The sequence below is a fragment of the Anser cygnoides genome, chromosome 3, assembly GCF_040182565.1.
Source record: "Anser cygnoides isolate HZ-2024a breed goose chromosome 3, Taihu_goose_T2T_genome, whole genome shotgun sequence".
Lineage (NCBI taxonomy): Eukaryota > Metazoa > Chordata > Aves > Anseriformes > Anatidae > Anser > Anser cygnoides.
This window is the reverse complement of record NC_089875.1, coordinates 19,899,311-19,924,833: the sequence shown is the minus strand read 5'-3', so window position 1 is coordinate 19,924,833 and position 25,523 is coordinate 19,899,311. Positions and strand designations below refer to the sequence as shown.

General features: G+C 40.5%; 1 protein-coding gene across 5 annotated transcripts in view; it reads right to left on the bottom strand.

Moving 5' to 3' along the window:
* RPS6KC1 (ribosomal protein S6 kinase C1) overlaps window positions 1-25,523 on the bottom strand; it is an 88,655-nt gene that overhangs the window by 37,898 nt on the left and 25,234 nt on the right. For all 5 annotated transcript variants that reach the window (XM_066993647.1, XM_048057613.2, XM_048057614.2 and 2 more), the window contains 3 exons: window positions 24,426-24,788; window positions 9,465-9,583; window positions 1,699-1,791 (listed from right to left, as the gene is read on the bottom strand). In XM_066993647.1, the coding sequence (XP_066849748.1) occupies window positions 1,699-1,791; window positions 9,465-9,583; window positions 24,426-24,717 (504 nt within the window). In that variant the 5' untranslated portion in view covers window positions 24,718-24,788. The remainder of the gene's footprint in view (window positions 1-1,698; window positions 1,792-9,464; window positions 9,584-24,425; window positions 24,789-25,523) is intronic.

The following is a 25,523-nucleotide window of genomic DNA, read 5'->3' as shown; positions in this document are numbered from 1 at the left end:
ATGTTCATAGACACCGAACATTTGTACTTACAGCACCTTTTCATTTGCGTCACTGCTTGATGAATACTTAGAAACAAGTAAGATAAAAGACAAGACTAAGTGTGTAATAAGGATAATCTGGAAGCAGGTATGCAGAGTACAAAGACACCTGAAGGAATACTGCTGCTTTTTCCACACGGCAATTACACATTAACTCGGACCCCTATAATACTGTTTACGCACAAGCATACCAGCTGTATACACAGGCCTGTTCTCTCAGACCACTCCTCGCACACATCTCCAACACGAAGATCTTGTATTTCTGTCATCGCCAAAACCCCAATTCTTCCCAGCACCGCCTCAAAGATCTGGGTACATTCAGCTCACACTTGAGACACTTAATAGAACAGTGCTGAGAGGGATGTAGGAGATCTGATAATGCCAGGGACTCCAAAACCTTGACTCTAATCAAGAGTCTTCTCCAGTTGCTGCTCCTTGTATCTATATCAGAATGAAGGTACTGAAAAGGTCTTTCTCTTTTTCATTTCCAACACTTTCTGCAGCCTCGCCTTGTCAGACTAATTCACAAAGTCCATGCCTACCGTGGCCAATTAGTTGGTGGCTACTAATCAAACAGATCGGAGGTCTTTTCAAACCTGTCTCTTTGACACATTTATAGAGCAAAACAGGCTAAAGTCTGTACTCAAAACAGAGGAAAGAAGATACAACGAATATGAAGTCAAGGCTGAGAAATCCTTGTGTGCTACGAAAACAACCATAATGCCTACTGCATATAGCTCTCTGAAGAGAAGTTATCAACTTATCCACATAATTACAACAAAACAGGCAAAGAAAAACAAAAAACAGTCCCAATAGCTAGGTTCAGTCTAATGAGGAGAAATACAGACCTTAAGAGGTCATCTAATTTTTCTGATGCAAGTTACAAAATGCATAAATTGACCAAGCATCAGTACACCATGCACAAACCAGAGACTACATGAGGAACTATCAAAAGGCACAAGGGAATTGGCACAGGAAGAAGAAACTGAGCCTTTACAGTCTACATTAGCCACTGCCACACTGCTGAATAATGCATCACCTCAGAAGAATTTGGTAAGGTGATAACTAATCAGCATTATCAAAACAATGCAGCAATTCTTCTGGTCTCTTAATTAGGCTTGCAAAAAATCTGTATGGTTCTTTACTGTTTACAGAGGGCTATTACCCTGGGATCTTGGGAGATTATTTGCATGAGTCAAAAAGAATCATGGCTTCATTGCTGAATCTGTGTCTTGGCTAGGGATTTCAATTCCACATTCTCAGAGAAGGAGAACAAACAGTTGTCATCGTTCCAGCCCCATTTCAAGTGATAGTTCAAAAGTGAGAATTCTTACCTTTCCGTATTTCAAATATCCACCAGTTTTTTCAACTGAAAACACATCAACTCATCCTTACCCCAGCATTATAACCATGACTTCATCCTATCGAATGCCACCAAACATGTACCTTATCCTTTAGCTCAAATATATTTTGCATGACCTTACATGAATTGCTTAGATAAAAGCCTTTTTTCTTCTACTTTTGTTATTTTAAAGTGCAGATGCATTTGAGTCATTTTCCCCTTTTGTTTCATATCCTTAAGATCCACAGCTTCAAAGACAAAATGTCAGCATGCAGTCGATTTATGACTGAACTCTTGAAGAGACACTGAAGAATTACCTTGTCAATCACCCCAAGGACTCTGAAGGCCTTCAGTTCCTCGGCAGGGCTCCTTAGGTTCCAAGAGGGCCTTGAACTTAGTGATCCTGGAGGCTAATGGAAGATATCAAAGATTATACATCAATCAGGGTGGTACTTGAAGGAAGACTGCCTGCTGAAGCAAATGCCAGGCCGAAGGAAACTAAATTTATCATAAATCAGAGAGAGTGAAGATGAAAGGAGAAGTTTTCTGTTTGTCCTTACTGGGGAAAAAACAACTTGCAAGTAAATAAAACTGAGATAACATTGAAAACGAAATTTTTAAAAAGAAAAAATAATGAGTTTTTATACTTCCTATGCTTAATGGAACCTGGCAATCGATTGCTGAATTCTTACCCCATCCCAATAATCAATCAAAGCCTCATAGGTATTCTGGATACAAAATAATTCAGAGATCACTGAAGAGGAGAAAGCAAATTAGAGGCTTTTTAAGTTTGAAGAACATAAAATACAGAATTATAAACAGGATTCTCTTGTTCTCTGGTGAGCTTTATAAAATCCTCTTAATAGCAAGGTGCACAACAGAAATGATTCCTAAAACTGCCTTAGAAAAAGGTAGCTAGCTACATACTATTTAGTCTACAAATTAACACGATAGCAAGAGAATTGGCAGGTGCTAACTGTTGAAGTAGTTAATATGCATAAATTTTTGTCCATGCTATGTTTTCTAATTTCTCAGGGCAGATTCAGTTTGCATGTCAGAGAGAACAGTGGTTCAGCTGGATGTCTTCTGGGACAACAATCAACTTTCTAAGCATCACATTTACCTCTGGCATGTTAACAAACATTTTCAGAAGTTCCTAGGTGCAAACTGAGAGAATTCATTAGATCCTCCTCCAAAAATTCATCACGCAGCTTCTACCAGAACGACAGACCAGAATCCCTTCCTCACAAATAAGATAACTTCATCTGCAACACTGTTGATCACCAAACTCTTTTTAAGCATAACCTGGCCTCCTCAAGTCCCCTTCTTATGAACAAAGGTAAAGGAAGAGGAAGTGGAAACTTTTTTTTTTTCCCTAAAAATCAAATGCTGCTTATCTCATTTTCTTTTTTTTTATCTCATTTGTCAGCAGCCTGAGACCTCATTAACAAAGATACCATAAAGGGAAACTGCTGGTAAGCAACTACATTGTGGATAAAATGGGAGTTTAATCATAGGGGAAAAGAAAAAAAAAAAAAAAAAAAAGAAATTTCCCCAAAATGATCCGAAACTTGCAGAAAAACTGAAGATCCTAAAGCCAGGTAATTCCATTCCCTCCAATTACGTTTTCCCTCCAATATCTTCACTGCACTATCTTCAGAGTCCAGAGCACCTCCCTAAAGTTCTCCGTAAAACCAGACCCCTTCAAGTTGTCAGTCAGCTATCTTCTCTCCTTCCAAATTCTTTCCCTAAATCAGCTCTTATTTTAGCACTGCCTGTGAAATTCAACGTAAAGGGTGAAAAACACATGTTCAAAAAGTATGGAGAAAAGTGCGTTTTTCTTTTTGTTCACCTGCCGGGCTCTATGTTTAAAAGAGTTTAGTATTAATCTTAATCTATCTGACCAGGTCTTATAAATTTATTTTTTTTTGTCATGTAGACACTGCTGAATAAGAGTACCAACATCAGTTAAGAGAAAACAGCCCAGTTTCTACAAATCACTAAAGCTTTTAGTATGAAGAGGAAAATAACTCTACGTGAAGTGTTTTCTCCAGACTTAATTTAGGTCCCACATACCAGTGAGCTACTAGACAATGGGGTGGGGGGGTGTTCTTTTGTTGGACTGTATTTTAAGTATGCAATTTTTCTGCATTAGCGAAATATTTGCTTTGAAACAAAGAATTGTGCTAACTCAGAGTTTATTCATGACAAGATTTCAAAAGCATTCTAAGGAACATATTTAATGAAAGAGAATATTCTCAAATCCTCTAGACTACTATAAAAGACTTTCCCTTCTATCTGCATGCTCTTACTTTTTTTAACAGTCCTCAATAATCATGCTTCTGAAGTTTTCTCTTAAGCATAACGTTTTAACCATGAATTAAGTTCACACATCTTTACAGAAGTTAATCCTTGTCTAATTATGCTATAGAATCAGACTTCCGCATCCATCATGTCTGTAGACCCTGAATTAAAACACTACATATTTTGGGTCTTTGTCTAAAATATCACCGATGATGGTCAGTAAATACTGCATCCACGTGCTTTTCTTCGTATATGCACTCTAGAGTTGCTTCTCACCTTGTGAGAAGTCACATCCACGTCTCCACAGTTCCCAGTAGCTTCTCCATGAAGTAGACAGTGATAAGAAAAATAACTAAAGGACAGCTTATTTGTCAAAACCAGAGGAATAAAGAAAGCATACAGGAAGGAGGCTAACAAAAGTCAAAGGCTTAATTTGCCTTTAGAAATAAGGCACTTATGTTCTAAAGAAAGTGTCAGACTACCACCTATACCTGCAGAAGGACAGGAAGCCCACCTTCAGCAACCTGCCCAAATTCTCAGCATATGGCTCAGGTATTCCAGGATCCTCTCTCCTGCTGCAAAGCCCTGTGTGTTTTGAACCTATTTCCAGACTACGCTCTGAGCTGCACAGTAGAAGCCACCTGGAGTTACCTGACTCAGGATCAATGCCGCCAATTCCTACAGTCCTTTTCCCACCATCACCTTTTGGTAAACCTGCACTAATTTTAAATGGAAAAGGATGATGCTGCTTTTGATGCTGGCCATTGCAAAGGCACAGCAATTTGTGGCCATCACTTGCCTCCAAAAGGCTCTGTTTTTGAAGCTACGCAATGAAGCATGGCAATAGCTCTTGTCTCAACTTTGGCCTCACTGCGGGCAGATACAAGAGCAGGGGGAGAAAGGAGTGCACCGCCAGCCAGGCAAACAAGAAGAGCCTCTCACATCAACCTCAGAGAAGGCAAGAGCACTATCCCTAGCCTAGTGCCAGAAACACCATTTGATGGGATTTGATTCTACTGCTGATTCCTCCACCTTTGACAGCAGTCAGCACAGAATTTCAGGATAAAAAAAGAGCACTTTCATGAACACCCGTATAAAGCCCAGCTCTGAGCTGCGCATCAGAATGAGATCTCCTCTCACCCACAGAGCTCAGCGTCTGATGACTTCGGTAACTATCCCCTGTGGCATGGCCAGGGCCCTGACTTCAGCAAGGAGGTTCTTTGTTTTGAAGTAGATACTGCTGGCCTGAGGTGCGAGGCTCCACGTGATGAGTGTGTAAGAGCTTCCAGCTCTCCTGGGCTGGCAAAACATCCCGACTCCACCAGGTGAAAAACAGGTTGCATTTCTGCATGCATCTGAACAGAGACTGGATTATGGCGTGCTTCAGAAGGTCCCCAGTGACCACGGATCTGGGACTGTACCTTCCATGAAGCTGAGACACAGCTGGGGTCATACACATCTGGAATCAGCAGCTGATAGAAACGCAGCATGATCCTCGAGACTGAATTTCTATTTTACATTAAACTTGCATCTCGCAGAACTACAGCAGTGTATTTTCTTTACACTTTATGCAATTTTCATGCACATTTAATGAGAATTTTAGGAAGTACAATATCTTATGAAAACTGTGAAGGATGAAGACTGCTTTTCCTGTTTAGGCATCAGGCTTGCATGTTACTCTCTTAGCTAAACCACTTTGAAAAATGAAAATATTTGACATTTTAAAAAACAACTTTGGTAACAGTGCAAAAAGAGACAATTCCAAATACAAAAAGTTGGGCATAAGTAGAACTAGAAATAGCTTCAAAGAGTGAGGAAGATACACATTATAAAAACACCAATAAGGTTAAAACAGACCCATAGGCTATGCATAGCCGTGCTGGGCCTTGCAGCTGACAGCTACACTAGGCTGAAGCTTTCTGGTCAGCCAACCCAATGTGACCCAAAGGCTGTTGCAGCAAGCTCTCTGTCACTTGGGCTTGGAGGTGGCTCCCCCCAGAGCTGCTAATCATCGGGAAGCAGAGGAGAAAAATACAGCTTGAGAATCTGCAAAATGGCCTGCTGTAGCCATCATGCAACATTCTTGAGTATTTGTCGTCAAGAAGGCCCTTGAGGCCGCTGTGCTGTGCCAGAGGAGGAAGAGCCTTTGCATCAGCTTGTTTTTCTGTAAGGTCCGCATGCCTGTTTACAATCTCCAGAAACTGCCTCCACATCTCCCACTCCTACAGGTCACAGCAAGGCTTTTTCTCAATGTTTACAAAACCTTGTCAAGTGAGTTCCCAGTTCATGGTCAGGCACGGTTGCGTCAGTTTCCTGTACTGCTTCTCAGCCTTAAGAAATCTTCCATCCATCCTTATGCCCTCTGCCCATAACCTTTTTTTAACAGTGCCAAGAGTTCTACAAACACGTCCTCTTACGTTTCTCTCTTCACCACTCAGACTTGACAGCAGCAGGGTGGTTGCTAAGGATGCTATCCTTGAGGGCTACACTGTTGGCTTTTTGCTGAGGCAAGAAAAGTAGCAAACTATTATTGTTCTTTGTTTGGTTTCCATGGCATCAAAGTTAATTTTTTCTTTGCAGTTCTGAAATGCTGGGCCTTTGCCTCTAGTGAAATCTCATCTTCAAAGAGGCAAGAGCCTGGTATTTCAGGCCACGGCAGAATACCTTGCTTCCTTCTGCATGAGGCCTGGACAGAAGCGCCTTTTGCTTCACTGCGCCACTTGGTGTTCACATGGTAAATAGTAAATAGGTGGCGTGGGGTATGTTTTTCGTACATAGTCTTTTGAGACTGCTTCATATGGTAAAGCGCATGACTAGCAGACAGCTTTTGGGAGTTATGAGAGGCTGAGAGGTGCAGGACAATAAATAAACTACACTTCTGAGCTTACCTCTTTCCTTGCTGGACATTTCTCTGGTCTGGCTGATGAAAGAAGTAAAACATCATGTCTAAGAAGGCAAGGTGAGCCCAGGTGATGCCAATCACTGTGATTGTTCCTTGTAAGGGCACAATAGGAAACACAAAGCTTTCTACACCAGCCATGGGTGACAAAGTGGTTCTGCGTTGTAACATCAGGTCATAGAATCATAGAACAGCTTGGGTTGGAAAGGACCTTAAGGATCATCTAGTTCCAAATCATGAATATGAATAGTCATGAATAAGAACACTGGCTTAAAGGTTCACTCTTGTTTACTAGCCAGACCTCTTCCTCCAAAGTGCAGACAGTTTCAGCACCCTCACATCCCATGAAGTTAGCAGCGCAGAACCGTGCTTCCCATAACAAAATCACACTCTGCCCATCATAACACAGGCACAAGCACTGCCAGGATACAGTATTTGTCCATCGTTTTCTTACGAACCACTTTCAGTGGTACAGTTCAAACCGGTCATACTTCTAATAAAGGCTTCGTATATGTACTAATACAGTTGTTCTTCTCAAAGACTTCAGTATCGCTCCAACAAGGACGAAGTGATGAGAGACCTCTTTTCAGATCCAAGTGGGCAAAGAAGGCTTTGTACATCTGCACAGGTACCCTGCCCAAGCACCAGCATTTGAACAAGAGGTTGTGCCAGTCAACATGACTTAGAACAGCAAGAGGTGCTACCAGTAACAGAGCAGCCTTGCCCCAGCATGACCAAAGGCATGCAAATGGTAGTTAGAAAAACACCAAGCTGGCGTGGAGGTGCAAGGAGCACACGCACTAATCTTCTACACTATAGACTTAATTTTTTAGGAGATGTACAGCAAATATCTGCTTTTTTCTACTAGCGAGTATCTTCCAAGAATCACACTGCACGTAGATGCAGGTCATATCAGTGCACTCATCACTGTCTGCAAGGGATGGAATAATTCACATAAAAACCAAAACAAACTATCTTGGGGGGTATAAAGGATAAGCAGCAAATAAGGTGCAAGAATTCCAGTTTGATCTGTAAACACCTTGCAGGAAGAGTCACATTCCTCACTTTCCTTAAGACACTTTCCTTTCCTGAAAGCCAAAGCATAAAACATGCCAGTTCTCAGTGGCTCCTATGATGACCCTTACAGTAACTTTGGGAGATAAGTCCTTCTTCCAATTAATTTTCAGCTATAAACTCAGAGACAAGCTGTCCTCCACCACCAGAATTCAAGTTTCTGTGTTATGAAGAGCAGCAAATAAATGGAACTAAAATACATCTACAGCCACAGGGAAAACAAAGCCACATGACAGAAGCATGGTTTTTACTGTAAAAAGGAGAGTAAGACGGTTGTTACATTTTGCATGTGCAAAGTCAGATTTGCCCTAACTTGTCAATTTGGAGTTTCAACATGGAAGAAAAAGTCTCATCACCTTTTTTTTCTTTTGTCTTATACCCTTAATTCTGCTTTCCTTTGGATCTGCAAAGAAGGCATTTAGCTTATTCAGTACAGCATAAGAAAAGAAATACCTCTCAAGCCCACACACAGAAATGCAACCTATTTCTTCCCCCTTTCCAACTGCAATTAGTTTTTAAACTTATGAAAAGGTAAAAAATAGGTTGTGCTTTGGATTTTTTTTTTCCTTGTTCTACAGTTTCCAAACATACTGAGGTTTTCATACAGTATAGATTCTTCCCCACTTTCAGGAGTGTTTGACCCAAAGAAAGACTACCTAGTAGGAGTTCATATCAGTCCAAAATACTAAATTGTTCAAAGTACAATTCACAGCAGCAGCAAGACTCCAAATCTCACAAAATATATCTCATTTGGAACATCCTCAAAAAAAAATGTACTTGTGGGCTCTCAATACAGAGAAAGCTACCCTTCAAAATCAGTGATTTTGCTTTTTTAACTTATTTATCAGGCAGTTGGATTTTATAAGGCTTCACACTTGAGTAGCTGTTGTCTCCTTAAAGCCTTTTTGGATCTGCACAGCCTAAGGAGCAATGATTTTCTGGGCCTTTTGTCCCTAATTGATACAAATATAGAGATGGGAAGTTGGTAACTTTTATATTTACTACAATAAGGCAGTCAACTAACAATGGCACACAGTTTAGCATGACTGCAGTAAAGATCTAAAGTAAGAAAGATAAGTCCTGATGGAACTGGTTGGGGAAGGGCAAAGTAGAAATTTATTGAGGGTGTCTTGAAACAAGCTTTGTTTATCTTTAGTATGAGTACAGATAAGGGCGTTTCTGCTTAAGACGGTAGGAATTACTCCTGAAACTCCACACAAATAAAGAAGCTACTAATCACTGAAGCACAACCAGGAGACATTTGAGGGAATCAGGAAGAACCTTTGCCCAATTAAGTATTTATTTCTCATCCCTGCCCCCACAACCTCCATGAACTTAAACTCAGTTCTGATACACCCTTATGTGTTAGGCTAAAGAAACCTACAGCCTTTCTGCTCCCTCCAGGAGTGAGCAGTATTACCACGAGAAAGTAAAAATAAATGTTATATTCTAGAAATGGTTTAGGGTTGATGGTTTGTTTTTTGTGTTTTTTTTTTTAAACCTTCAAATTCTTTAGCATAGTTAAAATATTCACATCATCAACTATGGAGTAGAAGGAAAGTGTGCTAAAAGAAACAGGTCTGGATTAAGTCAAGAACTCTCTATAACGCTGTGAAATGAAACCAACAAGAACCAGAAAATAATGGCAACTTAACAGAAGCGTAACATCAAAATACTCCTCAGGCCTCCTGAAACAGAGATATTCCGAATAGTTTTTGAATCTCCAGCTTGAATATGCTTTGCTAAAAGACAGAACAATTTAATTATATCAAATTCTGGTTCCGAAAACAAGAAATTAAAGCCTACCATAGAAACAGATGCATCTTCAGAGGATTTATGGTAGAGACTGGAAATTTTTTCAGCACGCATAAGGTATTCTGCTGTCTTCCTTTTCACTGCTTCGCGACGAGTTGGACTTGATTCACCTCAATGGAAAAAAAAAAGAAAGTTATTTTTTCTAAAGAGAGAGGTACTAAGTAATCAAAGCACATGACTGCTTTGATTCTACCTTTTTGATTTACTTTGGGTTATTCATAATCAAAACTACGAATATGCATCTCACAGAATGCAAGTAATATGATCTGAGAGTTCTACAAAAATAACAATTTAAACCTTGTAAAAGACTAAGTTAAATTTAAAAAAAATACCTCATTTTCATGTGATCTAGTAATATGTTCCTATTGTAACGTAAGAGTGAACTGAAACAAACCACTGATCTCCATGTTGTACCCCAAAAAAACTCAATTACAGAAAACATGATAAGGAGTTTACGAAGGAACAACAAAGAAACTTGTTGGGCTGGGGGGTTTTGTCCAATGTTTCTAATATGGGATTCGTTAAGTATAAAGGGAGGACAGAAATGCTATAATAGCCAGAAGGCAACATGAGAGACATCAAGAACTCTTGCTCACAACTTTCTGATGCTAGCTGCTCCTTTGCTGTTGGCTTGGGGTGACACAGGAAGAAAGGAAGAACGACTTACACCAACTACTTCACTTCCCAGATAGCTGAACATCCATTGGGTTGTCTAAACTATTCAAACTTTTGCAAGAGGGGAAAATCCCGTGGTACTGCACAAAATCTATGTTCACTCTAAATCTTACAGTTCACGTTCAAGCATTCTCATCACAAGCAGTATAGTGTTATAAGAGACTCAGTTTTTGATGGAAAAAAAAAAAAGTCAATTGCCAAGCAAAAAGGAAAGGACTGAGGCTGTCTAAGACCTACAGAAACGCGGCCTTGGCTCTGACAGGCTTCTGAACCCCAAGGTGCAAATCAGCACCTTTCACCAACTGACCCTCAAACGGGGCAAGGAACTGCAAGGATATCTGACTAACAGCTACTCAACATAAAAGACAAGGCAAGAAACAGGAGAGGTAATAAATGAAACATGCAAACACACAAACCCTAACAGCAGATAACAGAGACCGTAACAAAGACCAGAACTCACAAGACACCGATCAATGGGCCATTGCAGAACCACCGAGTGTAACCTTGAAGAAGTTCAACCACAAACTTGGTGACTGATAAGAAAGGAACTGGATTATTGTGGGCTATTAAGAACTAGTCTTATAAAAAAAGAGTGAACTTATTATGGGATGTCTGAGAGGGACTGAAGAAGAACTTACTGTGTAAAGACTTGTACACAGAACTTAACGTAGGACGTTTTATGGGGGGGATTTTGGGAATGTGTAAGACTCGTTGTGAGATATTACGGGTCAGGACTGAAGGCGAGGGACAAGGTAGGGGTGGAAGGGACAAGCATGACAAAGCAGAGATGGGAATTACATTGGCTGCCTGTGTAAGCAGGCTGCTGGTTAGCAAGCTCGTTTGGCTGAGGCCTTGTACCTGACCATCACTGTCTGCCCTACCTTCTTACTAAACTCTCTTTCTCCCCATTTTCTGCATGTGTGCTTGTTACTCTCTGCACATCCATTGTACAACCAATCTTCAGGCTAGACTAGCAGGCAAGCTGGAAAAAATGTCTGAGATGGACCATGGGCCTAGGACCAGCTACCAGCAAGACCCACCCAGTGGGTCTTTTCCTGAACAGCAATAGCTGAAAAGAAAGCCGTCTGGTCACGTCGTCTGTGGTTATGCAGGTGTCTGCAATGGCAACGTCCTCTGCCTGTGCCCATCTGTTTGTGGTGAGCCACATCCTTACGGAGGATGCATGTGCATGCACGAGCCTCTCGGAAACTGGCATGCAGCCTCACTGCTGGTAGGACCCAAAGAAGAGGTGAGCTGCTGCCACTGATCTCCAGCAGGCCATGGCAGGAGGAATCTCTGATCCTTCATAATACAGAATTTCTTCCAAACATCTAATATAAACCTACCTTATTTTTTAGTTTAAAACCATTATCCCTTGCCCTATCACTCCACTCCCTGACAAAGACCCTCCCCAGCTTTCCTGTAGGCCTCCTTTAGGCACTGGAAGGCCACTACAAGTTCTCCCTGAAGCCTGCTCTTCTCTAGACTAAATAATCCCAACTCGCTCAGCTTGTCTTCATAGGAGAGGTGCTCCAGCCCCCGATCATCTTCATGGCCCTCCTCTGGACAAGGTCAATCTCTTTCTTACACTGCAGAGATGAACATGGTACTCCGAGTGGAATCATTGCTCTTGCTTTAAACAATCCTTAGAATCAGAGTGTGAACAAGGCAGAGGCTCTTTTCCACACTGCTCTTGCTTTATCAGTCATTTTGACCCTGTTAAAATAAAGACTCCCCCTCGTTTTCTTGCCATGATCACCGACTACCTAAACGCACAGAACTGCCACACGGATTATCAATAACAGAGTAGAAGAGACTTCTGATCTACTCCGAGTTCTGCTGAAAGCGATCTTATTAAAAGTAAATCTTATTATCCATCTCTCAGCAGGACAGAAAAGTGATTGTTACCTCCTTGGATAGAGATACAGAGCCTTTCTCCATAAATACTTGAGACTACACTTGGTTTGGGAGAAAGCTGGACAGTCACAAATTCAGTGCACTTTCAGCTTACAAGGTTACAGACATGCACCAATTTCTGAGACATTTCTCTCATTGTAAAGAGAGAGCAGACTATTTTTTATTTTTTTTAATTGGGTCCAGCACCTCTTACATCAGCCTCCACAGTTGGTAGGACACATCTGATGAAATTCCCCTAGATCAGACTACCAGTATTATTCCTATTGAGAAAAAAAAAATAAAACTCAATTGTTAGAACTTGGGTTTGCCTTTAGCAAGAGGGAAATAGATGCACAGAGCTTTGTTTGTTTGTTTTTTAAATAACGTGTGTTGCAATTTCTTGAAATATGACTAACACTCTTGCTTTCATCGTTACATTTAATCTTACGGCACCATAAAACTTTCTTGCGATCACTGGTAATCGCCCACGTTCTCTAAGACACACAGTGTGGTAGTTGCTCAGGGAAAAATCATCTGCACGGCAACATTAAGCTCTTCAGCCAGCATTTTCTTCAAGCAGACTGGTAGAAAACTGCTTGGCTAATGTCTAAGGCTATCATAAAAGTCAAGCTTACTGCTTAATTGTTAGTTATGTGTATTTAGTTTGGATGTTTATTGCCTTTTTTCAATGCTTCAGTAATTTTACAGTAATTAACGCAAACAAGATAGGATGTCCCCTTAGAGCTGTCTTTGTTCTCCCTACTTTCACAAGACATTAATTTCAGTTTTCCTTCTAGTTTTTCTTCCTGAATAATTTGTTAAAAAACATTTACAAACTGTTCGGTCATTAAAATCTTCAGCCATAAAAGAGGGTGCGGATTTGCAAAACAACAATTACTCAACAAGTTCTTGTATCTCATTCAGGAATAAGATCATTATCAGTTCCACCTCTGCATACTGTATCAAGGTGGATGTTTGAGTGGAAGTAGGTGAACTGGATTTACAGAATTAGGATTTTTATTTAATATTAGTTTAACCAATAAAACGTTTAAAAAAAAAAAAAGATAGATTCCAGTACAGTTTCCCATTTAAACAGCTAATACCACACAAAAATCTGTAAAGAAATACAGGATATAAATCTAAAATATATATATATATAATGAATATGTTACTTTAGAAGTCTTAAACACAAGGTGATTAATAATAATAAAAATCTCATTAAACTAAAAATAATCTTTAGCATTTATGCCAAATTTCAAGCCATATAACTCTTTGCTTAAAATCAAATCATTGCTGGAACAAATCCTTATGTTTGGTAGATGTTAAAGCTGTGGTGCAGACTATGCCTATTTTTTTCATAAATGCAATATTGCATTTCGTTATGAGATAGTATTTTTAAAGTTACACAGAATGCGTATTCTTAAAAGGATGAGCAAATTTATTTCTAGTGAAGACCTTTTGATTTCAACGTTGCGTGAGCAGATTGAGTTCCTATATTCATTCTGCGGTTAGCCCACAATAACCTAAAGAGGTACCTCTCTTTAATTACAATTTATAACTTGAAAGGCATTTTTCTTTAAATGGCAGCAAACAGGAAATGTTTAAACTGTGTCAAAGCCTTTGATGAATCTTTACAACTGCTCATAAAAGATCATCCTGCTTAAAATAATATTGATTTTTCATTTATTTTCCTAGATACTAGAAGATTTATGTTTCATCTGATCAGGATCAAAGCTTTTACCCCCTCCTGATCACTGGGATTAAATCAGCAATGTCATTTTACATGTTTAAAAACTACGCTGCTAAAGCACGATATGAAAGTGCAGCAACGCTGATCATAGAGACCTTAGAATAAAAACCCCTCAAGATTCCTCATCGCTCCCCCTCTCTCTCCCGCTGCATTTGCTACGGAGCAGCTGTGCCTCACACAGATTCACATGAATGAAAATATTAAGGCGAGAAACCACCCACTTAGTTTATTTTCCATATGACTTTCCTGTAATTATTTTGTAAACTGTTCACACAACAATATATAAAAACATCTGCAAAAACAGGTAATTAATGTGTCAAGCCAAACTAATGCATTTTTTATGGTGTCCATGCTTCGTCAACTGTAATTATAACTCTTTTTAAGCAAATGATGATGTGTTTGTTGCAATGTGCAAGTGGTTATTTTAGATGCTCTGTTTACTATTACTGCAAACAGAATATAAAAACTCTACAGCTACTTTGTCGCACATATAAGCCTTCATCTACACAAGCACAAGCAGCCTGCTCCCTCATTTTCCAAAGGCTTTGCCTATTTCAAAGAAATAAAAATATCTTAAAATGAAAATTGGCTTTGGAAAGGCTGACCAGGCCACCCGCTGACCAAACTAACAGTAGCCAGGACATTAGGACAGCAGCCAATGATTTAAAATTTGTTCTTTAATTTTTATTTCTAAGGACAGCTCAGCTACAATATATTTACGAAAACAGGCGCTCCTAACAACATTCAAATGATCTTGAGGGTTTGATAGAGGAAAACCACAGATATCAGAATAATTGTGCCACTGAGTTCAGCTGCGACTTGCAGGCTTATTTTCCCCGTAGCCCGTTGATTTGAATGCAAAATACAGAGAAGCACCATTTCCACAGAATATGTGCAGAGCAGCAGCAGCAGCTGGGAAACCAGCAACGTTGCAGGCAGTTTTCTTGCCCGTACCTCATGGCTCCTCAGAAGAATATATACCTTTGAAAGACTGGTTAATGTTGAAGTGTTGGTTAAGCGTTCAGCTCAGCTCACTGTTTACTCAGGTATCAGATCTTCTGTGATTCTGTCATATAGGTAAGTGACTTATGTTCAGGTGTTAATAGCAAAAAGCTACGGAAAGGGGTTTATAACCTATAAACTCAAAGTTTAAAAAAAAAATCTGGGATATAAGGAACACGGAGAAACCTGTCCTTTTCCCCCAAATAATCTAGGGTACTAACACAGCACATGGCAGATGCACAGAAGTGCTCTCAGGCTTGCTCTGGTCATTAACTAGTCTTCTCCACAGATCCAGGATGGAAGTCATGGGGAAGATGCTTATCTTACCAGATGGTAGCAAAAACAGCGCTACACATTATTTGCCATTAATGTATACAATATCACACATTCAGTAAGTCACAGTACATAATACCCACCCAGGAATTCTAGATATTCTTGCCTTCATGTCTGACCTCCTCCATATCATCCTCCACCAAGCATTACAAATTTTCTCAGAAAGAGACGATCCATCAGGAAAACATCAGCGCATTCCCAATCTAACTAGCTGCTAGACCAGGATCTGCATATTTCCACAGAAGAGGAACAACTAAAAAGTTAGCATTACCTGTCCCAATCTTCTGTTACCTCCATATTCCAAATCTTCCTGCTTTTTTTCTCAGACTTACTAAAAATATACGCGGGCTGCCTTTGTTTAAGAAGGTATCAGAAGCGATTTGCTCCAGGAAGGAATGTCCTCTTGCAGAACAGGCTACAAGGAACTTGTGGGAGACTGCCTGTTGTGCTAACCCCAAACTCCACGTACTTAACAATTTTAACAGTAAAACTTTCTCTAAATAGTGAAATCTTCAATGAAACATTTATAATTGCCAAATCTAATAGCTATAATACCATTTTTTATTTTTAAAAGTTTCTTTATCTTCTTCACAGTCTTCCTGCACATATCACCCAGCTGGATCGCTGAATTTTTCAAAGAATTGCTCTCTATAAAAATGCAAGGGAGTAAGCCTTAAAAGATTTATTTCTTCTCACAATGAAAAGAGGTTTAGCAGCACCTTCCTTATTAGTGGGTAGCCCAGCTGTTATTTTTGCCTAATTGGTTCAAGAGGACCTCTGTTCTTCTTAGGGCAAACACTTCTTACATCATGTGAAGCAGACTCCTTTGTCCATATTAGCCAAACAAAAGCTCAGGCACACTGTAAGTGACAATGCGACTCATAATCCAGCACAGATTTGTGACCACTTTGGACACAGTTTAAAACCCCGAAATTTATTTCAGGAACAGGAACAGCTGCTGACTTGGGAACAAGTCTCCAAACTTTCAGAGGAGACAAGGTAACCTTTAATTTTCAAGCAATTACTTAAGAGAAACGTGGCTGGTGCTGGGGTAGATGGACCCTTCAGCATCAAGAAAAGATGCTATAGATTTTAGCTGCAGGTGGCAATTTGGAATGATGAAATAAGCCCACTGGCTCATAATTTCTAATATGCTATATATGATATTCGTGGTGAGTTACTCTGGGGTGGTGGCCAAATTCTGCTGCTGAAAAAAAGACTGCAAAAATTAAAAATAATAAGACCAAGACTAAACCCATTATGGTAAAACAGATTGAAGTGATTTTTCCTCATTTTTCCAAACATTTTGATAGAGATGGTTAGGATGCATCTTATTTATCAGAACTATTCTTCCTTCCTTTCTGAAGATTCAGGACAGTACTGTACTCTAGAAACCAAGAAGAAAAGCAACCTGAAAATAAAACCTCACAATGCTAAAGCACATCTGCTTGACAACGTGTGAACACCAAGATTCCTTCTTCCAATTTTCTGGCATGCTCGTAACTATTATGTCTGTATTTTGTATGACTCCTTTAATGCACGTTGCTCGAGACACTTAGAGATCTTCACTCCCCGTGAAGTTACCAATTCTATTCCCTGTAGCAGACCTAAGGCTACGCACCAGTGATGGAAATGTCTAGGTAAATACCTTTCTTGAAGGAAAATGTTGGCATATGTGCAAACATTAAGATTACATAGAATAATGGTGCAGATGAAATCTGCTTGAGTGACGAGTAACTAAGAGTTGGTAACACTCATCATAAAAGAGTAACTTTGCAGAAATGCTAATCAACAAACATCTGTTTATCCAGAAAATCTCCTGTTAAACACACAAGACTGTAGCTTTTCACATGCATGTGTGACTAACTGGAAAAAAATAAAACGAATTTCCCGTCCCTCTGCTAAAACTTTCAGACTTCAAATGTAATGCATTTCACCGAAGTAAGACTTCACAATGTGAAAAATACTCTTGAACACTTTTCTGTAAAAGTGCATAAGAATAAGGAAAAAAACACCCAAAACTGTGACTGGTGCAAGACAGAAAGGCAAGCAACGGCATCCTAGCACAAAGGGGGAAACAAAATGGTGACAGCAGCAGCCGGTCCTCCCACACAAGGAGCACAGAAATAGGAGAGCACTCTGACGGTCAGAGCAGTGAAAGAAATTACATAGGCCAGCACCGCAGAAGAGAGGAAAAGATTTTCAAACTTCTCTATACTCCTCCTTCTTAAATAAAAGAACTGGTCCAACTTTGCATTAGCAATCACAAACACTCCCTGCTTCAGAGCAGAGGAAGCCTAGGCACGCAGACACCTACCCCTTCAAGTGAGAAGTTACTGCAGTTTGAAGAATAAAGTATTGCAGAAAGAAGCCAGATGAAAAAAACAACTATAAGACTCATCAATCCTGACAGTCTAATAGTACTCATATATATGTATTAAAAGTAATTTGTGTGTGCTTTTATATAGTACTATGGGAAATAGTATCTATCCATGGGAGATCACTGACAGCCTGAATCTCTAAAACATAAGAGCCAGCAGCGAGCCCTGTAGAGATCAAACTTATACTAGTCCTTCTACACAGCTCTGAAGCTAGATGGGCTATTTTAAGATACTGGAAGGGAAAAGAGGACAGGAGGAAAAGAAGATATGAAAAGACGGAAACTGAATATACAAGAATTCTTTGGAAAAAAAAAATAGAGCCTGATTATCATACAGCATCATGCCCTCAAATGTACCTATGTGATTTTTCTATTCCAGTTAGTAATTTGCCTTAATTCACCTACACGGCCAGAGACATTTAATTCTGCGGTCAGAAACTTCAGTTTTCCCACCTGGACAGAAGCAGTACTGTAACCTAGATCAGTCTGTTTTGTCTACACTGTGTGCTGGAGGAAGCGTGGCAACCCTACCAGGTCTTCTGATGGGAGGTAAAAAACCCCACACAGCATGAGTCAAAAAAAGATTAATGCACATAGCTGCAGCTAAGTGCTGGCTAACAACAGCCGAGATAAAAGGCTGCGTAGGCAGGAAGAGATGTCTGTCAAAGAGGCTGGGCACAAGCAGCAACCTGGCAAGGAGCTGCTATGAGGACAGACTCAGAAATCTTGGAAAGGTCAGCTCAACATCAAGCCAACGCTGCTAGCTGTCCCCCCAAAAGAGGGAAGAAAGAACAGATTTTTATATTCCACCTTGCCACAGATTTATTCGCTCTTTAACAATGCAATGCTAAGCAACTGCATTTGAAGTCATCTCTTTATCATGCCCTACACGTCGGCTTACGGTTCGTGCCACGATTCCCCCCCACACATACTGTAAGGTTCTAAGCCCTGCAGAAGTCACCAAACCCCAGATCTTTTTCAGCTTTATGTGCTGAGAAGCCTTGCAGTTTATATGGACCTTAAAGTATTCCTTTACATAGCTGAACCTGGCTGTAATAATACATTACTGGACTTTACCATACTTTACCAGCAGATGCCATATTTTACTGCTTAGCCACGATGAGGTGTCTAACCCCGGTATTTTTGCATATGGAATGATTTCACTCAGGATGATTCACCCAACGTCTACTCCACAGTTACAGATCCTATAGCACTAATCTGCTCTGAAGCTCTGTACAGTCAGCAACAGGCTTAGAAGCCAGCACGTCAGTTATGAACAGTTCATAGCCCACATTTGCAAGGATTTCAGCATCACTGGAAGCACAGTGTGACAACTTTCTTTTTTTTTTTTTTTAAAGCAAACCACAATATTTTCAATATTCCTTCTTAATCTAGCTGCTTGTCAGGTGACAAGTCCTACTACAAACAACTGACCTTCCAAAACAGAAGCTGTGATGCCAAGCATACGCATGATGCATATGAAACCAAATGGTCCTATAGCACCCTCACAGCCCAAAAGCAGAAAACAGAGATGGTTTCCAGCTCTGCTGGAAGGAACTGCAGGAGGAAGTCTTTGTCCTGATTGGTTCAGCAAAAGCATAAAGTTATAACAAGGAATAAGGTGACAGTGATGATAGACCATACGAGCACAGAGGTCTAAGATCAGCTGGGGGAGAATTCCAATTGTGTAATGCTGACACGAACCCAAGGTGCAGGGCCCGGCACAACTTTAAGCCTTTCCCTGCAGACTTCAGCTCACACCCCAATTTATCCTGATGTGTCATTACCTCCAGGCCTCTCTGTCTCGTGGATCCAAACTGTTCTTGATCTCTCCAACAGGGTCTTGAACCCTCAAGCACCAAGATCTTGATTTTAATTTGCCTGATGCCCAACCAACACACCCTGACACCTCTTAGAAAACAGGTCTACTGTTTCCTCGAAGACGTTGCTCTGATCTAGCACAGCCACCACGTAGCTCAAAAACTGCATAGGGATCGTTACTCTCAAAGGACTTAACAAGGGAAAGGAATATCACAGAGTGAGTGTTCTAACAGAAGTTGGCTCCCTAAGTACCATTCAACAAACAAGCAGAGGTGCTTTCAGCCTGGAAGCCAGAAGCACGCTCGTGGAACAGCCATGGCTCTTCTTCCCCTTTTCATAAAGCAGTGTCTCTTTGGCATTCTCTCAAGCACGCTCCTGTTTGCATCCCTGGCTCCATCACAGGCTCAAATGATAGCCCATCATAATCCCAGTAATTAGATACAAGTTGGTTTGTTTTCAGTATATCCAGAAATATCATCTGGTTGTCCAAAGTATTCCCACTATTTCATTGTATATGTATTTCTGGGTTAAAAGTCAAAGTCATTGTATCAAGGTTTCAGTAATTTGTGTAATTTTTGTTTCAGCTCTGTTTACTGGATAAACATTAAAATAGCACAGAGCCGTGTGAAATGAACATTCGCAGGCTGCTTTCAAAGACACCACCAGCTTATCTAGAAGCTAGAGACACCCAACACAAAACACAAATACCTGGAAAACACGCTCGTGGCTGCAAAGCTGATTTTAGAGGCACCACATACTTCATGCAACAAGGTCCACATTGCCTAGCTGAACCAGCCCCCAAAAATAAATAATTATTCACTGTGCCCAGCCACAACTGTTACACATGTGAATACAAACACCCCAAATCTATGAGAGCAAAGGGATCATCTGCCTTCAGAGGTTAATACCTAATACAGAGCCTTGTATGTAACAGACTGGGAATTAACACATTCGTTTTCTGATCTGCAAGGAACAGATTCTGTACTTTTCTACACAAATGAGACAGACCACATTGCCAAAGTGCTCCTGTCCATAGTCTGAAGTGTTCGTGCTTCATCATGAGCTTGAAGTGGCTGAAACGAAGCAGCAATATGCAATAGCATTAAATATGTTTTTATCACATGGCTCAGACTGCCGAGTTCCTTAATGGATACAACTTGAGAGTGGTTAGAGAAAGAAGAGCAGTTTACACAAGCAGGACTCCCTCCTTTACTACAAAAATCCCTTTCCATAATTTCAGCCTCCTAATCAATTTTTTCTTAACATAGACTGTTCTACATTAAAGTCAGGGAAAGCACTAACTTTGCATAAAACACAGCTGATTTCCAGCGCAGAAGGAGGTGGCTCGCTATTGATTAGTGCATTTTTTCCATCACCAGGCCCGAAGCAATGCATTGACCTCATAGTGCTCTGACATGCTAAACAAACAAAGGAACAGCTAGAATTGTGAACTAAAGTTTCTATCAATTACTATATTTATCTTCTAGGACAGTTAAAAAGAATGAAGATTCTTTTTAGAATGGAAGAGTTCCTGAAGGTTTCAGCTTCTGGAGAATTGCTTAACCAACTTACACAACCTTCACAGGCCTGCTTTTCAAAAGCACCAAAATCCTGCACAATGCAACAGCCGGAAAACACAGAAGGGGCGTCAGAATTTACAGGAGAAAGGAAACTTGCTTTCCTTCTTCCCATTGGTCAACATGTTTAGCATTGAATGCATATACAGAGCAGAACCAGGCCCAAGGCATTTGTAGAGCAGATGTCCAGAGTCCAATTCACACAACAGACTCTCAGAGCGCAGACTGCCTTCATTCCCCAAGTGACGTGCATCCAGCTTTTTGGCAGGACTGTAAATAGGACATTAAAAGATTTAGTACTAAACCTCCGCAAGAGACTAGCAGAAGACAATATAAATGCAACTTGCACAGCAAAACAGCATCGTAGTGCTGTGAGAATACGTGCACAGCTGCAAACGAAGTCAAGATGAACATTTCTTTGGTGTAAGCCTGGGCAACACCTTGCCTCGTCCAGCATTTAGCGCGCCAACTCAGAGAGCAGAAGTCGTCAGGTTCGTAACACTCAAGTGTGCCCCAGCTGCCCGTATGGAAGCCAGCTACTCCAAACTAAACAACACAAGTCTATTAACTTGCAGCAATAAATTACTCATACACGGTTTTGATAAGGCAGCCTTTAAGAAGTAAGTAGATCTTCTTGTACCAAGCCCAAAGGAGCGGCTAGCAACAGAGAGATCCTTATCTTTCGGATATGCCTAGCCGACCTATGGAGGCATTACGCTTCCAAGGTAATTCTCAGAGAAGTTTCAGACAGAGGATGAACAATGTGTTGTGTTTTTTTTCCCTCCCTGGTACATCGGTTACATTTTCAAATTCCAATTTTTAAGTGTCAATTTCTATTTTCTTGGTGCCACCACGTGGCAAAAATATGTATTGCCATTTTACATGCAAAAGCCACTTCCAGCCCATTCTAAAGAAAGGCTACACTTGCAACAGCTCTACGCTGAAAGGTAAAGTCATTTCAGAGTGGTGTCTAAGCATATATGAATGCTGTGTTTCACTTTCAGAAATGACAAAGGCTAAGTTAGAAAAAAAAAAAGGCTGAAAATATTCAATGACAGAAAACCACCGGCATTTGGAAACAACTGCACCGTCCTTATCTTTGAAACAGGCATGTTATTAACCATGTGAAATACATAACCAGAGGTGTTTAAGTAGCTGAAATGACTAGGGTAAGGTGTGTTTTTATTGTTCACTGTATGTTGCATTCACATATCCATGTTAAACATACCACCCACAAATTAAGAAGTGTGATACAGATAATTACTCCTGGGGTTTTTGGTTGGTTGGTTTTTGTTGTGTTTGTTTTTTAAACTGTCTTCATATATGCTTAAAAGACACGTGTTTTTAGGAACACCATTTGAATCAGTCCTGTCATTATAAAGAAGACATGAGGGTTTCCCTGTCAGTTTGCAGGAGCTCCAAAGAGAACAGGACACAGGATGAGTTGGATCTACTCAAACTTGGGGTAAGCACCCAGCAGAGGATGACCACTCGTTTCCTTTCCACTTCAACAGCCGTGCAGGGTAACACAGAGAAAGGAGAAAGATGAGAATACTACTAGGAACCAGCCTGTGCACGTTTCTGTTCCCAAGGGATAAGATGCACACTGAAATGCAATTCACTCCCGTTACTCTCTCCCCTGTGCTGTACTTTTTTCCTAGCCTGGAAAAGGCCTGGATACAAGCGGGCAAAACAAAAGAAAGAACAGTCCTCTGAGGTAGCTGGGTGAGTTACTAGGCCAAAGCAGAGAAGCAAAAGTCCTTGCAGGAAACATTAGCAAATATAAGTCAAAAGCTCAGCCCACTATTTTGATAATTTTACTGTATTTTATTACACTCAGCTGAGCAAGTTACCTACAGTGCATGCAAGTATAGACTTTCACAACTTAAATGTCAACACTGCTATAAGGATTATCATGGATTCAAAGCCAACACATTTAACTGCTGCCACGACTCCAGCACATGGGCACAGTTACCACAGCCCAACCTACGTGCGATAACCTGGCTTGTATTCATGCCCTAACAGTTTGCAACAGTTTAATAAAGCTTTCTGAAGCTGCAGCTCAAACCAATGGTTGGAAACTGCATCATGGCAGCCGTGCTTCACAGCTGGAAGACAGAAGTGGTTATGACAAAGCAGAATATTCCTCAGAAGATCATAACTGAATGGCACATGGGTCTATAGAAAAAGGGTATTAGTAAAGGAAGAGTAGCTAGGCTCTCCAACGAAGGACTGCCAGCACATTCGACATCAAAAAATGGAAACCATTTTGATAACACAGACAAGGAAAAATCGGATGCTATTGAAAAGCCACAACAAGCAGCAAAGCAGCAACCCGACTGACATCACTGGGACATGAGATAGAGGCAGATTTACTTTTGTCAAAAAGGAAAAAAACACTTTAAGCAAAGGCTATGCACAAATCCTGGCCCACACCCTCTAGCCTTCATCAGTAACCTATCCAATATTTTCTGCCTGCCCTCATTAAAGCAGATCAGCCAGTAACTTCCATTCCTAGAGCCATTTGCAGGATCTGGACCACTGCTGTGCATCATACTGAGATGCAGCAGAGGCTTCTACTTGCATGTGTTTTGGTACATTAGCATTTAAGTTCAGCTCTGAAGCAGCAGAATGTTTATGTGCTGTATGCTGTTGAACAAAGCCACCATTCTAATCTTACTCATTTAATCTGGGTGGGACAGAAGCACAATACACAGACCCTGAATTCACTCCAGGAAAGAACAATTCTTCTCCTGTGCTTTATAGTTTTAAGCTGTTGATGGACAAAATGCAAATATGTGAGGTTATCACTCTAGATTCTCAAAAACTATAGATGGGAAGGGAAAAAAAATGTTTTCTGACTGACAAGGTACAAGAAGAGGCCATCGAAATTTACTAGGAGTTGCAACTGGTCAGTTAGCAACAGTTTTTGCAGTCATATTGACACACCAGAGTCTTTTGAAAAAACTCCTGCTCTCCTCCAGCAGGGTAGGCATGCAAGTTTTTATGCATCTTTTACCTAGAAAAAGGAGAACAGTTAAGTGGAAGGAGCAAGAGGCCGTACGCCAAGAATAGTTCTAATCCTGTTGTGATTGGAAAGTTAACCTGAGTCAGCCTCTCCCCATGCGTAAAATGGGGATAATTAATCCTCACTTAACCATGTAAATTAAATAATGTTTCAACAGTGCTGCAAGTGCCACGTATTAATTAATGCCTAGGTAATAAAAAGGAAAGAGACAAAAGTGGAGCACTTTGTTACTTACCTGCAAGTCGGAGGTTGTGCTGTAATTTTAGAAGAGGAGATATGTGGCACTTGGAAGATGAGACCCTAAATTAGCATCTAGTCTTAAAGAGAAAGACTTCTCTCTCTCGTATGCACAGCAGCATGAAAGCCATGCACGCATCGTTCTGCATTTCATATCACCTCTTTGCAACACAGCAAGCAGATGTCACCAAGGAAATTCCATAATCAAATGCCCATAACCAAAGGTAAGGCAACATAATGGGAAGATCCATACCTTGTACACCTTCCAGAAGCAGATCAACACCCTTCCTGTAAAAGCTGAAGGCAGATTCATAATCTTCTTCCTCCTCCTTCTTCAAGGCCAGCTTTATCAACTCGCCTGCTTTCTCCAAGTAATCTTGTTTGCCAGATTTGGGTTTTAAGCTTCCAGTAAACAGACTATGGCTTTCCTTCTCTCCTTCGGGTTTGGTCCACTCCTGCTCGGATGCCACCGTGCTTTGTACTGGGGGCTCAGAAGAAAGGCAAAAGCCAACAGCTCTACTGGGAGAACTTTGGTTGGATGCCATTCCATCATCTAACTCGGCAAGAGAGTCTACATCAACTGTCAGAGAGATCAGGTCACTGTCACTGGAGAAGCCTGAAAGCATGATCAGAAAGACATTCATTACTCTACGCTTCTTATAGACCACAGGAACCTTCAAAATTCTTTATCTCATCCAAAGATACTAGCTGTTTTTTCACTTAGCCAGATTCCTAAGACTTTGAGCACAGAAATTCTCTATATGTACAGCTGTGTTAAAAATGGCTTTTGAATACCCAGAGAAGCCCATCTTTTAAAGTTATCTACAAACTCTGCAGAGCAACTCTTCTTCATTTTAATACTGGGAATGAAGAGACAAACATCTAACACCCAACGTAAACCTTCAAAGCCTGCTCACTGCTGGGCTCCAGGAAATTACAAAACTAAACCTCCCTGTGTGAGTGCTATTAGAAAAGTCAATCAGCGGGAGCCAGATTACTGTTGCAAGATATCCCAACATACTCTTTTAAATCAGTAAGATGAAGCATCCCAAAATTATTCAATTAGGAGCTTGAATTCACACAGAGTTACTGTCAGCTTATGCATCATGCAGCACTCTAATTCATGGCTACCGTGTATACTATTCTTTCATTGCTAATGTGGTAAAACAAATTAGCTTGCACCTCTTTCACTGAAATTTAAGCTAGCACATTTTATTTTACATCTGCCATAAGCTAAGAGCATATATACTTTCTGCAAGCTGACCTTCAGTAATTTCAACCTACAGAAACTTAGCAGGGTTATTTGGGAACAAATTGCAAGTATATTTTACATGTACATCATCTCTCTGTA